The sequence below is a fragment of the Solea senegalensis genome, linkage group LG15 (assembly GCF_019176455.1).
Source record: "Solea senegalensis isolate Sse05_10M linkage group LG15, IFAPA_SoseM_1, whole genome shotgun sequence".
NCBI lineage: Eukaryota > Metazoa > Chordata > Actinopteri > Pleuronectiformes > Soleidae > Solea > Solea senegalensis.
The window spans coordinates 19,894,291-19,912,509 of record NC_058035.1 but is presented as its reverse complement, the minus strand read 5'-3'; the positions used below and the strand labels follow the sequence as shown (position 1 = coordinate 19,912,509).

Genomic DNA, 18,219 nt, shown 5'->3' with positions numbered 1-18,219 from the left:
AGGAAAAGCATCTATAGTATCATGAAATGACACCTGCCTAGACACTTCACGGTTGATGCTCTTTTGAAGAGAGAACACACAAATGAGGGGGACTGGGAATAGAAAATCATTTTTATTTTCATTGTTTTAAAAAAAAAAATATATTTTTTTTTTGCTGGAGGGGCGCCCCTCCAGCAGATGGCGCTCTAGGCAACCGCCTATATCGCCTATGCCAAGAGCCGGCCCTGCATGCATGTTTTACATTGCGTGTTTTACATTGATGTCACATCCATCAAGTTGACACTACATTACACACAGCTGTAGAGCAGGAGCGCAGAGTCACTGGACCATAAGAAAACCGAAAACCTACAGTTTTGTGTCATGTATGAAAGCGACGTGTGAAGTTACCATGAGAAGTGCAAAGACAAACTGACCTTGTTCTCTGTTCGATTCCACTGTGGCTACTGACAAGTAATTAATACTCCTGCACAGGCCGAGACATATTATAATTGAGCACAGTTCAGGTGCGGCAGGTTTTTCTGTCGCGTATTATGAACTGTTCTATTTTAGAGGTAGAGCAGTTTCTCTTGTGTGGCAAGCATTTTTTTGCATTATTTAAACCTCTATTTACTCATGACAAATAGCCCAAAGCAGAGCAATCTGAATTTGTGTTGGATATCATCTACCTGGTTTGAAAGATTTACAGAGACGTGCATCTCATAACACTACCATCAGTAATGAAAAATGTCTTCTTCATCAATTGGAAGTGCAGATGGTTTAGCTTTTAATTTGCGTCCCTGTGGCTGTTTGCCAAGTGCGATTATTGACGATTCTTTCAAACCACCGCAGCGATGTAATGGCTGCTTTAACAGACTCGTGCAGCCGTATATTGTGTTTTAGAAGGCAGGGGGAAAAAAAAAAAACAGTGTGTGAAAAGCCCTTGACTTTTCCCCTGGGACCAATTGGCGGATTCAGCATCTGCATGACTTGAGCAGACACATTTGCGAAAAACAGGATCCGCTAAACAAAGGTAGTCACAGAGAAAATGGTGGTGGTGGTGGTGGTGGTGGTGGTTGCGGTTGCACAACAAACATCTCAAATCCTGTTTCACATTAAATTGTACACTGCAAAACTAATTAGGACCCCCAGGTGGATTTGCTGTGGCTCAGCCATTCAAAAAATGAAGAAATCAACATTTTGTTTGTGTTGCCCCTGCAAATTATGTTAAGGTGTTGTTTGGATCATTTCCAGGTTCAATTTAAATAAATGTTGGGAAATGGCTTCCTCAAGCTGGATATTATTGATAGGGTTCTCAGATTTAAACCTTGTATTTATAATAAAAATGAATGCAGTACCGTAACAGTTTAAATGATGTAATGGATTCAAAGCACTCGAAAACAATCATTATTCAAAGTAATTCCTAATATCTGTAACAAGATTTTAAAAGTGAAATATGATATAACATTGCTGATAACAATGGTGCAGCCAGTTTATTTAAAAAAATGTATTTTCATATGTGGGCCGCAATCTCTGTCTCCAGTTAACCCGATCAATGGGAAACAACGGGGATTGGGATTGTTTAGAGGTAATCCAGCCCGCGACCTGTCAGAATTCAAACTGGCAACACTCTTGTTACAAGCCAAATTCCCTTTCCACCAGACAAAGTGTTGCCTTGAATAAGAATTTCACAAATAATAAGTAAGAATGGAACAGACAGTGTCCCAATGTCCCACCCTGTGTCGCTCTATTGTTTTTCATGACTTGTGTCATTTTCTCTTTCAGTGCAATTAATTAACACAACAACAACAACAACAACAACACATACAGGCAAAACTGAGATGTGTGAATTCAAATAAAAAAAATCTAACTACATTTAGCACCTACTGTTCAGTGAGATTCTCATAAATTATGCATCAGGCATAAATATTCAAACTGGCATCAAATGCACTTAAGTTTATTTAGGATGTGAAAATCCTCGTCTCCGTGCTCTCTGGTCTAATGCTGTGCAGTGGGCGGGATCTGTTTGAGTGACAGCTCCTGCATTGTGCTCCTGCTCTGATCCGTCTGGGACTTAGGCTTCTCGCTTGTGTTTTCTCTTCCCTCTGTCTCCCTCCTCCCACCTCTTATCTTTATATGTGCACACATACACCTCCGCACCCTTTTCCATTTTTCTTCCCGTAGATTTCTGGATGCTCCCTTTTTTTTTCTCCTCCCAGTTCTCTGTATGCATTCTGCATCTTTACTCATCCCCTCCCTGCTAACGGAGGTGGGCAAGCTTCCCAGTGCTGGTGCATCTAGCAGGTGCAGCCTCTTTCTCTCTTCGCTGCCTCCCTCCCTCCCCCTCCCTCTCTCTCTCTCTCTCTGCTCTACCAGTGTGCTCACTCTGCTCTCTCTCTCTCTCTCTCCCCGGCTTTTTTCCTCTCCCTCTCATTCGCTCTCTGCCTCTCAGCGGCGGCAGCTCAGGGAGGCAGCTGTGTGTGTGTGTGTGTCTGTATCCCAATCACCACAGGTAAAAAACAGCTGCATTGTTGGTCGTTGCCAACTCCAGAGGAGGGTCTGGGAGCATTTCTTATCATTTGTGATTTAAAAACTTATCGTCCCGGTGTGGGGCGCGCGTTTCTTATCGTCTCCAAGAAGGCAGCATCCTGGGGGAAGGACAAGCAGAGGATTCCAGCAACCAGACTAACAAATCATAGGCTGACTCCAAAAGAGCACGGGCTTTCAGGAACTGAGGAAAAGCATCACTCTGAGAGAGGGAGAGAAGACAATCCATGGGATATTTTTCAAACATTGTGACCTCGTGTTTGGGTTTTTCCTCTTGTTTCTTGCTTTTTGCTGTTTCAGTTTCAACAATTTTCCATCCATCCTTGCTTCTTATCCTCTCTCTCTCCCCTTCTCATTTCATCTGTCTGTGTTGGAATGTCCCTCGCAAATAGATGGGAAGAGGCTTTCGAAGCGCTTTGCTGCAGTATTAACAGACAGTACACTGAGACAGCAGGGCGCTGAGAGGACAGCTTGGGGAAATCTGATCCACAGCCGAGTGGAGAAGGAGCGAGATCCCGCGTCGCAGTCGCAGATTTATCCACCCTGTGATAACACTGCACGACAACACCCTTCGCTCTAATTCTTCCTGCTCAGTGCTCAACTGAAGTGTTTCCTTTTTGACTCCGTCCTGACAATTAATTGGATTCCACTGCTTAGCCTTGCTGGAATTTGGAGCACACGTAAAGGAATCAAAGTGGTTTTAAATCCAAGGAGTGACAAATACAAAATCTACCAAAAAGGATTGACTGGCTGCGAAGCAAAGAGTGATAAAGGAAGCGGATAATCCAGGGAGAGAGCATGACTGAATCGTAAATGACAGATTTGTGCTTCTGCTCTTTCGTTTATGAAAGGATGATTTTGGGAGCTGAGGGACGCTGACTCGGCTAAAGCTGTTGGACCAGACTGCACTGGGGAACATTGTTTTCCTTTTTTTTTGTCCACTACAGGGTGGGGAAGCAACAAGACCCACCCTGCAAGTTTCACTTCTCTGATTAGACAACACTGTCCTATTGTGGATTGTACACGGCGGAGACATACATGCATGTTAAGTAGAAATAGCTGTGGATCTTTGATGCAGTGCCGTCTGAACACTGATGCCACAGATTTGTCACATGCACAGATGCAAAGCTGTCTGTCTCAACCCATCTCTCCCACTCGTCTCTCTCTTTGTCCCTCTTTCTTCCTATTAGATGCATCACTTCGTCTCCTGCTCTTTTGGTTTACCTTTCTGTGAAAACAGAGTTTACGCTTCCTTCTTTTGGACATAAGGACTTAGGGCGAGACTAATCACAGGACATTTGGACGATTAGCCATCTACGCCAGTTCTGCCATTTCACACTGGGCGTCTCTGAGTGTGAGTGTGTGTGTATATATGTTTGTGACTGCGTGTTTGCATGTATCTGCACCCGTCCTTTACTCTCTACCCTTGGATTAACTATTTCTCGTACTATTTCTGCAGTCTCTCTCTTGTTTTATCCATTTTCTTCACTTTTCCTTCTGTCTCTTCTCGAAGTCCCACGCTGTTTGGAACCCTTCTGTGATGTGCTATCAATGCTTAACACAGGGTTAACCCTCAGTGAATGATAAAGGACCGCAAGGAAGGATGAGTGAGTGTTCTGGAGCAGCTGTATCCGGAGTGGTGATCCTGGAGGAACCTGAAGCTTCGGGGGCTTCAGGGGGCCGTAGGGAGGGCCAGGCCCAGGATCAGGGTCCCCTCCGTTGTGCCGTTTGGCCACGTCAGCAGACATGGTTGTGCATGGTCCCCTTACTTATTGGTTTCATTGGCCTTGGATTGAGCTTGATGTTGTTGAAATGGATCGTTGTAGGCACAGTGCGGGATTATGTGCCAACCGATTTGGTGGATGCTAATCCAATGGGCCAGGATCCTATTTTCCTCTCAAAGCCAAGCGGAATTCCTAAAGGTCCTGATACTACCACGACAACGACAACTACTACTATAATTACTCCGACAGCTGATGGCGGAAACCCCGCGGCTAGAACAGTAACTGTTGCAAAGGGTAGAACTCGTTCCACAGCTACGACAACTACTATTAGCTCCAAAGGGGGTGGAGCCTCGGGTAGCCAAGTAACTCCTCGGAATCCTGGAAATCGTAATGGACGTGGACCTTCAGGTTTTACTACAACCACTGGAGCAGCAAGGACGACCTTCAGAATTGGAGCAGCGACACCTAGCCCCTCTCCGCCCAACCCAACTGTACTCCATGACTCCACGCAGATGTGGACCCCGGAGCATACTACTACTACTGAGACGGTCTCTACTACGCTCACCACGCGCACACACGGCCACCGGAAAACACGTAAGTCACTCATACTATCAACACAATGCTTGTTGTGAATGAAATATTTGAAGAAACCTGCTGGCAGTTTGCTTTTGTTGAAGAGATTATGGCCGAATCGTCAGGTGTGATGTCTGTTTACTCGCTGTGTGGAATGAATAGCTCTATAACATCAAGCCTGATGTGTAAATTGTCCCTTTTTTGGCAATTATGTGATTTCACAGTTCAAGTTGAGTATGTTGAATGCAAGTGATACAGAGCGCTGTGCTATTTTGGAAATGGAACATCTGACACTTGTGTTGGCTGAGAATTGCAGAAGCGTGATCAATGGCATTGATTTGAACATTGTAGAAATTTGATCTGTTGCATGACTCATTCATCAATCTTTTCTACTGTGCTTGGTTAAACTATGTTACTGTGCCGTTTTATGTTTTTCAAAAAGAAATGTGAAGATGGTAGTTGACACCTGACAACTTTGGTTGTTAAATGTTTGTCTAGCATATGGTAACATGTTAAGTAAGATAGGCCGAGCATGAGTTTGTCATAAAGCCTCAGTATGTTGTTTCTGGAGGACTTGATGGAATATTTCTGTGATGAGGTATTGTTCAATGATTGTTCACGTATGCACTCACATGTGCATTATACGTGGTGATGTTCACCTGCAGCAACCTTCAAGAAAACCTCTCTATCGCTTCCACATAAACTGATTGATCACTGCATCCTCTGTGACTTGAAGGATAATTTGCTCTGATCCATTTATTTACGGATTGTGATACCTGTACATCACTGTCCTTGATGCAAGTCATGCTGGCAAGCACACTATTGATTAATGCTTCAGGAAGGGGAGGGGTTACTGAAATGAATGGCACACACACACACACACACACACAGACCTATCTTATTCAGAACATATTTTCCTCGCTCAAAATGGTGTCATTAGGAGCTGCACTTCCATTTGCTTTCGATGCTGCTGTCTGTGATTGTGGCTTGGCCCACAGGACGGGGTGGTAAATGTTTAACTGTGATCTCATGCACGGCAGGTATCAGGTCAGAGAGAGAGAGAGAGGATGATCTAACAACTCAGGAGGCATTTGTTTAAATTTGGTGATGCATTAGGTGATACAGCCTTAATGAATCTCACTTTGTTCATCTCTTCTTGCAGTTAAACTGGATGTTACAGCGAAATTCCCATAGCCATCGGATTATTCCACGTCTAAATGTCAAGGTCTGGACCAATTAGATAAGACACATGCATTTGTTTTCCACGATGACTTAATTTGCACTCACCTCAATAGCTTCTTAATGACATTTGAGCTTCAGTATTGATGTGATATCTTATTTTTACAAAGAGTCATTTAGATGAAACCTTAGTTTGTTCGTTAGTTGGTGTTTAAACTTGATGACAGCCATCTTAGGGCTGTCAAAGGTGAACAAACTCCTCTCCATCTACTGTGAGCTTTGCTCTGCTTGAGTTGTGGCTGCTTCTTTTGTGTACATAATAATGGAAATGTTCCCATATTACACTAGAGACCAGGGGACGTTCCCTCTGATAATTAGAAACATAGCGGGGGAAGATGTGTATTGTCTCATTACCAGGAGGTAGAGAAAAACTGGGGGGCCATTCATCATCATCTTTCCACTTATTAATTAACCATTAAAAAGAAGAATGCCATATCTCCAGCAAGTGCGCCTGAAAACCATTGAGCCTTGCTGATAGATATCCCAGGGAAAATGTCAATCCTTCAGCTCGCCAGAGAAACTTCCATAGCCATTTGATAATCCCAAACACCCTTCCCCTCTCTCTCCCCCACTATTCTACCTCCCACACCCAGCTTTGATTTGAAAAGGCCATCATTTTCATATTAACCATCCATAATGTGCGAGTGTGTTATGCAGTGTAACTGAATTGGCCGTGTTGGCCTGCGCTCAGAAACGGAGAGAATTACATTAATTTAAGTAAAGCTGGGCCATCTGGACACTCTTATTGATGCTGTCTCTGTCTTTGTGGGTCACAAAATTAAGATGGACATTGATTCTAATCAGTGCTTGGCTGTGGTGCTTTCAGTGGTCCATGGACTTATAAAGTGTTGCTGCTATAAATTCCAATATGAGAGTTTTGGTTGAGTAGTGTCGTCAGTGTTACATGAAAAATGGGAGGCAGCTGGTTAACCGAATGGACAATGGAGTAGACGAGTAGTGCGATGACTTCAGTACCTTCATGTGATTGTGATGGCCAAACTTGCTGCTGCTGTTTTAGGTCTTTGTGTCCATGCTGAGTCACTCGGGGAGATAAGGTTTCAGTCAGACAGCAGCCTAAGTCCAGATTAACAGCCCATCAGTGTGACAGAAGAAGCAACATAATTACAGAAACCAACCTATCAGTCACACACACGCACACACACACACTACATAGGCTTAAAAGCAGCCTGAATTCTGAATGATTGTTTTAATGGTCTGCAGAGAGACGATTTTCATTAAATAATGATGCTGAGATGGCATTTTCAAGTGTGTGTGTGTGTTCTTGGCTGAGTTTCAGGGTTCCTCTAGGCCACCTTATAGGAGTATTATTGAGAAGCAGGGTATATTCTTGTTTTTAGTATTAATTACAGATTTGTTTTAATTATATTTTATTATTATATCATATGATATGCATGTCCGGCACACAGATGTGGATAAAAAAAATTGTCTTTGCTTCAACTGCAAATAAGGACATTATACTTTGGGGACAGTATCTCATTTCCAAAGTCTGTTGAATGTCAAGCTTATTTTTGAACAGCTGTGTTTTGAATAGAACACTTTCTTGTCTTGGACATTGATACTGTACCAGAGAGTGTATCACATATATATCACAGCCTTGAGTATCTACTAATACCAATATCAGTGTGATACAGCCCTTTTATTTAAAAAACAACAACAACAAAACAAACGTACACTCATCTGTTTTGCTACATACATCTACATAGCTCACGTGATCACTGCATCTCTTCCACACTGTGGGCTTTATGTGCTTTACAGAGGCACATTACAGACACATTTGAATTTCAACAATACATTAAAATACAATAGAAACAATGAAATCATGATTTAAAACAATAAAAATACGAAAAAAAACTAGAAAAAAAACAAGCAGGTAACACATTTTAGGATTACAAAACATGGACTTGAAATAGAATAGAAGGTTTGTATATATAGTTAGTAAGTATGATTTAAAAACAATAAAAGCAAGCAAAACAGCTAAAATATTTATGTGAAAGCTGCAGTGGGTAACCTGCAAAGTGGTGGTGTAAGTTGCTCCTCACGTCCTGTTTTTAATGAACCATTTTCTGTGATATGGATCATTTTGTTTGTTTGTTTTTTGCGATCATGACCAGTAATAGACAGATACTGACACTGAATACCATCTTGGCTCATCCCTAATTTCAATGGAATAGCTGTTGACATTTCTGATTCCATCTGTCTCTGAATGCTCCTGCTTCGACAATGTTTTTTTGAAAACAAAGACCTGTCAACAGTCTGTTTTTCTTTCTTTCTTTTTTTTATCTGAAACAATGACCAACATAGCAGTGAAGCATCAGCAACACTGACGTGTTTTCACAGTACAAGCAAAACCATATAAATAGAAAATACTGACCTACATTTGCTGATGAAATCCGTCAAATGTTGTCTTCCTGTTTCCTTGGACATCTCTCTCTTGGAATCACATGTGTATATCATTTGATCCTTCGCTCACCCGTCAACATTTGGCTTCTGTCACCACTGACCAACACTGATGGCATCAGTGTATGTGTTTGTGTTTCACTAATCAGCTCATATGGACAGATTTCAGGTTTTAAATCAGATTGTGGTGTTCACGATCTTTACACTTGGATCAGCTCTGTGAGCTGCTGTGTAATAAGATCCCTATGGGATTTTTTCTATGTTTAGCACAAACATAAATGTACACACTCGTGTCCATGGCAACACATCATAGTTTGTGTCTGTATGTATCCACCATGTGTGACCCAGCTGTGACCTCTTTCATGAATGAGAGCACTGTCAGTTAAGGTTCCTGTAGCCGAAATGACTTTTACTGATAATATTGCAACAACGCGAAGCAATATGTGGACAATTGTATATTGTGAATATTGTGTTGTGTTTGTTGTAATAAAAGTGGGAATATATCACTCGCTAGATTCACTGAACCTTGGTTTGTATCTTCATGACTGATTAAGTCACATTAAAATATACAATAGACACATTTTGTTTCCCGACCAGTTCCTATTTTACTGTTGAGAAAAAGTGGTGGAAGAGCCGGTGTTGTGTCTTGATGTATCCCCACATTAAAAAAAAAAATCAAGTGAACACTACATCTGCATCGATTTAGATAGAATAAAGCAATTCCTTTGTGCCATCAATCGAGTTGTAATGTTTTTATGCAAAACAACAGCAAAGTGAATAACACAGTGAAAGAATGACATGGGGGATCAATATTAATGCAGGTGGTGTTGTTTTTCTATCGCCATTACACTGTGCAATCACTTTTAACATCATAACGACAAGTTCAAGACAGACATTCCACACAAATTCATTTAGAATTAAATGCAGGCGATCAGTCTGATAAATAATTCAAGTTTGGGGTTTTGGCTTGTAGGAGTCAAAGCAAGAGAAGTTAAATGTGATGTTTGATTCTATTTTCATTCTTTAAGTGTGTCCATCCGTTAGCAGGATTACATGGAAATGTAAAATGTGTATTTCTTTGAATGGGTAAAATTGGTCGAGAATCCATATAATAATCTGAAGTGTAGCGTCAATTGGTGGTGTATGTTCTCAGAGCACTTTCTAGTTAATCATGGATTTATCTCATCCAAAACCAGCACTGAATATCTTCGGCAATCCACGTTGGCTTTCAGCCTCACACACACACACACACACACACATCTGCAGATTCTTCTAATCAAAACTATCATATGTATTCCCATGTTTTTAAATGATAAATGCTCACGCTTTCCTCCCATTCTACTTCATTTAGCTGTCAAGACAAACTCACATAACCAATCACATGCACCATTCCTAAAACGTCAAGGCACTTTGTTACAAACACTTCATATTTGACGCACTTCCCGAGAACACTTTTCTTTATTTGAACATTAAGTGAGTAAAGCAAAAAAATCCTGGTTAGCACTTTTAATTTGGTGAGGATGTCGTGTGTATTGAGCTCCATGTCACATTGATTCATTCTGATGAAATGTCTTGCAGGAGGTAAGAGTGATGAAATATTAATGACGTGAAAAAGAAACATGTTCAATATGTAGAGGAGAGAGTGAATAATTGAAGATGGCCCTTTGACGAATTGCGCCATGCTGAGAAATCCCCTGTACATGAATACTACGCGTTCAGTGAGGGACGGGGTCCAGGCAGCATCCATTCCTCATGCTGGGTAAAACTTTTGTATTTATTTATTTTGCTGGTAAAGAAAATAAAGGCACAATGTGTTGTTTACCTTCTCATGACTGTCGCCTCTCCATGCTCTGGCTCCACTCCCTGTAACAAGCACATTTATCATCAGGTTCCAGATGATGATGGAGTACAAATTGGTTAAATGTTGCCGCCAACTTCAGTGGAGCTTTTAATAATGAATTCAGGTTTTTAAGCCTTGATTAGATGAGGCCTGCTCTGTTTTATTGGAGCCTGTGGCAGGAAAGGTAGCAGCTGACAAGATTTAAGGGAATTTAATACCTTATATGGGATTCACCTGCCCCACACCAACTCTCCAGAGGAGCCTGTTAGCTCCAAGCTAATGGCTCCAATGTGCCCCATTCTCTCAGGTGTGTGTTTCTGACTACTGAGTGGAGTGGAACAGTGGAGCATTTTCATTGTTTTCAGTGGTGAAATTGAAGTGGCATTTACGTTATTTGAAATTTACTTTTTTGTCTTTTGTAATCACTTACTAATACAACTGTATATTCTTCAGTGAGGAACTAACCCCTGAAATATTCTGCAATGTATTGTTCCCAGATTTGATATAATCAGAGAGCATGCACTATAATAAGCACATATCGATTTGTGAATTATTGAATGAGGGAGGTTTCCTCAGAGGCAATAATCTACACCCACCGCAGCTTACCTTTTCCTGGTTTCCTATTAATCTATCATGTGGCCTAAAGCGGCAAACTGTTGAAAGCAAATAAATATCAGAGCGTTATGAATTCAACCATGGCTAACAGCTACTGTTGCAGTTTGTTTTCTTTTTGTTGACAAATGAGAGCAGAGGTAAACTGTGGACGCATGGGCACCTTGGCATAAATGTTGCACCATAAATTGCAATTACGTACGATTGCAGTCCAATGTACACTTAAAAAAAAAATTAAGCAATATTCAAGTGCATCTGTTAATCAAACTCCAGATAAAATATGAGTAATTTCCTGACCTGAATGTAAGTGTTTGTATAGGTGTTGCACTAGCCGACCATCAGTGAGTCATATACACTCAACGGCCACATTATTAGGTGTTGTGTGTACCTAATAAATTGGCACCTGCCTTCTTCATGTGGTGTGCTTTCACAGATTATTGTCTGCATACCTTGGTTCCAACCATTCTCCTCTGTTATCAACAAGATGCAATGATGATGAAATAAAAGTGTTGCAAAATGTGTGTAAATACATTTTACACAGTGTCCAGCTGCCTCCAATATCATGACGGATAGAGCACTAACCACAACGCCACCGTGTGGCCTGCACTCAAAAATGTAATTCAAAAATAATTCAGGTTCGCCTGGAGAAAAAAAAGCAATTTCAGGATGAATATCTCTTTGGAACGATGAACAATAAGCTCTAAACTCACTCAAATCACAGTACAACCTGTGAACATAATCTCTGCAAAGTTTGACTTTGATCAAGTGAAGTGGAACTAAATTAGAGAGGTTTTAGTGTAGAAATTACAGGCGAGGACTCATTTGGCAAATTTTGGAAACATCTGTACCATTTGTATTTAAACCATGTATTAAACTTTGTTTTGTCACTTTTTCATAACTATTAGTGTTTCAAAGTTCCTGCAGACTTTAACATTATTTCCATTCCAAAAACGAACAGCAGATGGGTCCACTGAGCAGTGTCTCTCTTTGCTGGCCTGTATCTCAGAAAGGGAATGGTCTAATGAATGGACGACTTCTCATTGGCTTCCTTACAACCAATAGAAGGACGCTGTCGACTCCAAATTTTGATCGATAGCCTTGTTAGCCAATGAAAAGCAACAGAACGCACAGGTTTGACGCGCCTGGGGTCCATATATCAGCCCGGAATGTTTTGAATGTAACACAGGAAGTCCGTCGAACCAGAGAGAGCTTTGTTTGCGCTGAAAAATCTATTTTTCACAGATAAACATCAAAGGTAAGAGCAATTCTACAGTTGTTGGTCGGCGAACCGATTTCTGTTGTTTGTATTCTTTGGCTTTGATCTCTGTAATGCTAATTTGGCGTACAATGTTGGAAACAGTGGTCTCAGCTTTCATTTGAGTCGTATGAAGTGTGTTTTGGACAAAATGTCAGAGCGTTAGCTTCAAAAATGCGGTGTAATGTTCATGTAGGTGTTATTTGAGCTGTGTTTGTCACATTTAAAACAGGTTACAGACTTGTAGCCCAGATTGTGCTGTTTAATTTGATGCCCAGCTTCAATTTATTCTCTTAAAATTCACTTTTTTTTTCGATCCTTATCCTACCACTTAAATCTTAAATCCAGTTTAAAAGGTTTTACTTTCATTTTAAATGAAACTTGCCACAAAGATGTTGTCGGGGCATCATTACCTTGTCTCAAGTAAGCCACCACAAAATGGGACCTTTGTATCCATTTTTGACTATCAAAGATCAATAATAATATTAACGTTAAAAATATTATTATATTTAGGACTTTACTAAGGGCGCCACCATTTGAAAGAAGGATTCAGGCTCATAAATTTAGCCAATTACAAATTTAGATTACGATTAATAATTAACTTCATAATCGACCAATCACAATGCAACATCAATAGCTTGAATTGAAGGTTATGTAGGATGAGGTGCCAGGTTAGATGAGAGGTTAGTAGCATGCACGTCATGTTAACCTAAATCTAGACATAACAACAACACTTGTGTGCACCGAGTAAGCTCAATTCAATATTTCACAGGTTAAACAGTGCTTAGCCAATTTGGGAGATGCTATGCTAGGCCCAGGTACGTAATCGAGTCGTTGAAAGATGCAAGAAATCTTCTTTTCGGGTATTAATTGTTGAAAAAAACATTGTTATGGGTGGATTATTCATATTTAGCAGCAGGTGTTATTAGATCAGCGTGATTGATCTATTTTTGTTTCGTGTAGCTGCTTTGATGGTCAATATTGGACATTACAGCCTAAAATGAAGTAGCACACCCTCTTGACCCTGCATCTGCTCCCAGCGACTGGTACCCGGATGCACGGAGAGATTGAAAAAAGAGAGACATTCAAGTGTCACAGGGCTTTGTCTTTCCTTCCATGAAGTATGTTAAGAGTATAAAGTAGCATCATATCACTAAATGTACTCCACCACTGCACAGAATTTCACTTTGATTCACTGTGACGATGAAAATGCAAAATTAAATTTTTCTTTTAGTCAGAAACTTTTGACCGCTTGTGATGACGCGACTGCAGTCCAGTTCACATCAGCCACAGGAGGAAAGCCGGCAATATGAATCAACGAGCTGACCTTGAGGCAGTGAAAGAGATGAGGGGAGAGGAAGGAGAAGGGAAAAATTCAATCATACAAACTCTGAAAGCCATTGTATTGGAGTAGAAGTGGTGCAGACCTGCATGAATTGCTGTGTGCTCTGACAGCCCTGTGTACTCTTGGGTGAAATAATCACTGTCTAAGCATTTTATCTGCACTAATAGCATTGTTTACTGCCAGGTGCTGGCAGCATAATAGCGGCGGGGGGAGTAGAGGCTTTTCCTCAGGTCAGTGCATCACTGGTGTACACTTTATGTTTAAAACATAAAAACCAAGAGAGGTCAAACTGTATCGCTTCACTTCTGTGACCCAGTGTCATTGTCAAAGTGTGTTAGGTGACAAAATAAGAGTGGAGTATTAATACATCTACTTTTCCAATGACACGTGATGATGATGATGAGGTACATTCTCTGCATGTATACATGTTGTTCTTTTTAGGTACAGTGTGCAACATTAAATTGAGTTTACTACATATTTTATACAGCAGTGCTGCTTTAATGAAGTCTGCCATCTTGTGCCACAGTTTCTAGAGCATCTAGAGGTGATCCTATTGGCTGTTCTATTAAGCAGCTGCATGTTGGTGCAAAGGTCACCATTCCAGCATTAGCAACAACGGCCTGCACTGCAAAGCAACCAAAAAAAGAGAGATACTGTATTTGTGCAATAAATGTAATAATTCCCTTTAGTCATCTGTCATATGAAGCATCTGTCGGTGCTCCTCTGGTGGGAGTGGCTTAGGATAGACAGCGTCATCTCCACGTCTGAGCCACACCTGTGTGTCACTCGGCGCTAATTGAATAAAACTGCCTGCCTGACCATTCATTTGAAACAAATCATTAGCAGCAAAAGTTTCCTCCCTCTCAGTTATAGAACATGATTCTTCACATGTGGGTGTGTCAGTGTGCAGAGGGTTGTTTTTCATGCACAGACCATGAGCCACCTCCACCATCCTCTACCCCATGGAGGATATTGATCCCGGTGTGACTGTATCCTGCATGATGTTGTGCCGCTCAGCAGTTTACAGCAGTAGCACGGCCCTGCGAGCCCCTTCCTATTGGACATGAGTTCTGATTATCGCGGGCCCGCTGCATTTTCCTGTGGTTATTTTTAGCTTCAAAGAGCGTTGGCAGCTTCTCTCTGCAAGGATGCGCGAGGCTTGCTTTTCTGTTGGAGTCCTCGGAGCCGAGAGTGCTGGAGGACAGATGAGACAGTCTAGATGGTGACTTTAGTGTCGGTGGAAGACGTTTTTTTTATTTTGGAAACATTACAGTTGTGGGGGAGATTGAGCATGTTAAGCTCAGTGAAAAAAAAAAAAATGATGTCCTGGTTTTGTATTTGTTTATTCTGGGAGTTGAGCCATTGTGCTGGATCTTATTATGCTAAGCAGCAGCAATTGGAGGCTTCAACGATGAGTCCAAAGATGTGGGAGGCTATTTTCCAAGAAATCAGAGCTGTTAAACCGCACATTATGTATTATGTTACTGCGCAGGAGGTTTCCTGTGGAAACAGGAAGCCTTTCTCGAAGGTCACTTTCACCTTGATGGAGAAAACAACTCAATAACGCACACATACACATAGTAGAGTACACATACACAAGCCATTAAGTCGCTCACCTCCTTCCTGAGGGCAAATGTGTGAGTGAATGAATAGTTTCTGTAATTCTCTGCCCTGCTGTGTTGTTTTCCCTCTGTATCAAGCATAGAAGTTATTTTCATTTAATGCCAAGTAAAGCGTAGCAGTGTAGTCCGGGAATAACAAATCAAATTCCTTCTCTGCATAGAGAAATTGATTATCTGCCATAATACAATGTTAACTCAGCAAAATCTATGGCACCGTTTTCCAAACCTCTTAAATAGTCACCAAATTTACTTGGCAAGTCTGAATAAATATCCCTGGACTCATCTTTGAGTCCTGACCCAGTCTCTGGGAATGGGATTACATTAAGTTTTATTCTCCTGCAGAAGCCACAAGTCCTCATGATATCAAGGTTGTATCATTTAGCATTACATTCCACTTATCACAGAGCAGCCATGATGTCCCTCCCTTACAAATAATGTTGTTGTTTTTTTGTAAATTACTCGGTAAAACAAATTTAAGTAAAAACCAATTGCAATTGATTGTTGTTGGTTTTTGTTGGTTTACCACATTGAGCGCTGTGTGGTACAAAAGTAACTTAGACCTTGAAAGTTGTTTTTAGATCACATTATTTATGGTAATTGCAACACAAAATCTCCAATGTACTGCAAAACTACATGAATACCACGTGCAGTGGTTCACTCTTTGACAAAACATGGATATAGTCTGATATTGTTGCCTTTTTCCAATTCTGCTGTTTGGCTGATAAGATTTTCTGGACAGAATAAATGGGACATTTAGTTCTCAGAGCTCAGAACTAGTCTAAAAGTGGCCAGTCACTGCGACTCTATTTTGTGAATGAATCTGTTAATCATAAAACGGTCGATGACTTTGAGTAAAATGGAAGATGTCAGAATAAATAATGAAGCACTTCATAAGCTCTCACTTTCATTATCATATTATGTGAGAGAAACACAGCAAACCCTTGCATTTAAGAAGCAGGAATCAGCAAATGTTCCTCAATGTTAGACAAGTGTTTATTCTTATATCATTGTGGATTAGTTTTCTGTCAGTCATATGCTAATTTGTGCAGTTCCTCTTCATTGCCTACCTGTTCTTTCTTTCTTTGTCTTTTGTTTCCTTTATATTTTTACTCCCTGACCTCAGGACTCGACGACTGTCTCAGAAAAACATTTCTGTGACGAGTCTGCTGAACTGGTTGGTTGTCTGTCTCTATGAGTGTGTCTGAAAGAGACTCGGATCTACTTATGACAGGTGGACTCTCTTGCTTTTTTTTCTCCAGGCTGTGCATGTGACTCAGTATTCGGGAGACGAAGAAAAGTTGTGTACCGCACAAGTATATTTTATAAGCAATGTGAGGACTACAGGAAAAAAAAAAAGCAGGGATGGAGGAAGATAGGATTGAGAGGTGTGAAAAATTGAAAAGGCAAGGGAAGGAATGAGTTGAGACAGAAAAGAAATGGAGGAGGGAAGTGCAGGCAGAATAGTGGGGAAGCACAGAAGAGGAGAACTTGCTTTCGGCAAGAAGAAGGCGAAAGAAAAAGCAGCCTCTCGTTCATCTAGCAACAGTGAGCGCTCCCTTCATTTTCCCTCCATCTTCTCCTCTCTGCCCACTCAGTTCATTTACATTTACATTACATCCATCTGGAGTTGATTTAGTTGCGAGTGATGGATGGTGAGGTTCTGATGCTGTTTATAGAAAAGGGCTCAGGGGGTTAGCAGTGTCAGCTGTTTGCAAGGTGGCTGATACAATATGGGACGCTCGTTAGCAACCGAATTGCTAGCCGAGGCCGCTGCACATCTATTTATGGGATATGAGGGTTTAATGTCTGCAGCTTGTCACAATGACTAACTAGTGAACACGTCCAACACAAGTCTGACAATGGAACAGATGTTTATTTCTGCAGCTTAATCAACTTTAAAGCTGTAGTGCATAACTTTTAAAAACAAAGGCCCATTTGACTGAGATTATGATCCAATGATTTCACACAGTGCTGATGAAGCTTATCAGCTCTGCACGACGCTCCCTGTGTTTCACAGTGTAGCATTGTTCACATCTTGTATGGCGACATTGTCATGCCGCACACAGGAGGATATTTGTTTCATGTCAAGACAGAGGGAGGCAACAACAACATTGTGCTAGTAAAGTGAGACGACACAAAGAAGCCCTCATCAAAACAATCATTTTTATATGAATTTTAGTGCTCAAAAAACCCGACTGTTCAGATGTTTGACGGGATAAAAGCTTCTTGTTCCCACCTGCCCTTTTGCCACTGCTGTATACAGACAAATGCACCCTCTCTCAGGTCTAATTGAATTGCTTGGCAGCCTGTTTTCTGATAAACACAATAAATATAGTATAATAACATAAAAGACAAAAAAATACTAACAATAATGCGATGTCGTAACATATCGTGGTTAAAAAGTAATGCTTTTATTATCTGAGAAACCACGTAAATTACATTAGTTTAGGTTATTATTACATTTATTTCCATTTGTAGCCCCCAGGCAGATGCACACACACACACACAAAGATGACCACATTCAACACATACAAACTCACAATAGCAGGCTGAATAAAGGTAGCGCAGAAACAACACAAAGTGTGACATTAAAAGCATTGCATTTATACAAGATAAATGGTTTCTTTTTCCTACAGGTTAATAGAAAACATGGCCTGCTCTGTAATTTGCATGGAAACAGTGTGAGCTTATGTGTGTGCGTGTGTGTGTGTGTTGGTGAAAGCCAGATGTGCCTGATCCAGGCAGGATTAATATCACTGTGTGCATCTGTGACACAAAAAATGACCTAACATACCCTGGAGAAACCAATGCTGTCATCGCAGGGTTTTTGTGTGTGATACCAGATGGTCATTCATGCTAAAAAAAATAAAAATAAATCATTGATGTCCCTTGGGTCACTACACTATCTCCTGAGAATTCACCATCCTCCTAAATATAACAGATTTCTGCACAGTGGGGTTTGGTTGTGCAATCACTGCATTTTTACAACTACCTAAAACATGCTCTGATATGTATCATTATATATTATTTTCCACAGCTCCTTCAGCTGTTGGGTCTGATCTGTTTTC

At 40.9% G+C, this 18,219-nt stretch overlaps 1 protein-coding gene across 2 annotated transcripts in view; it reads left to right on the top strand.

Moving 5' to 3' along the window:
• The first annotated feature begins 2,480 nt into the window (after positions 1–2,480).
• The window catches only part of LOC122782002 (pro-neuregulin-3, membrane-bound isoform), a 389,177-nt gene continuing 373,438 nt past the window's right edge, over positions 2,481–18,219 (top strand). For both annotated transcript variants that reach the window (XM_044046167.1, XM_044046166.1), the window contains exon 1: positions 2,481–4,841. In XM_044046167.1, the coding sequence (XP_043902102.1) occupies positions 4,127–4,841 (715 nt within the window). In that variant the 5' untranslated portion in view covers positions 2,481–4,126. The remainder of the gene's footprint in view (positions 4,842–18,219) is intronic.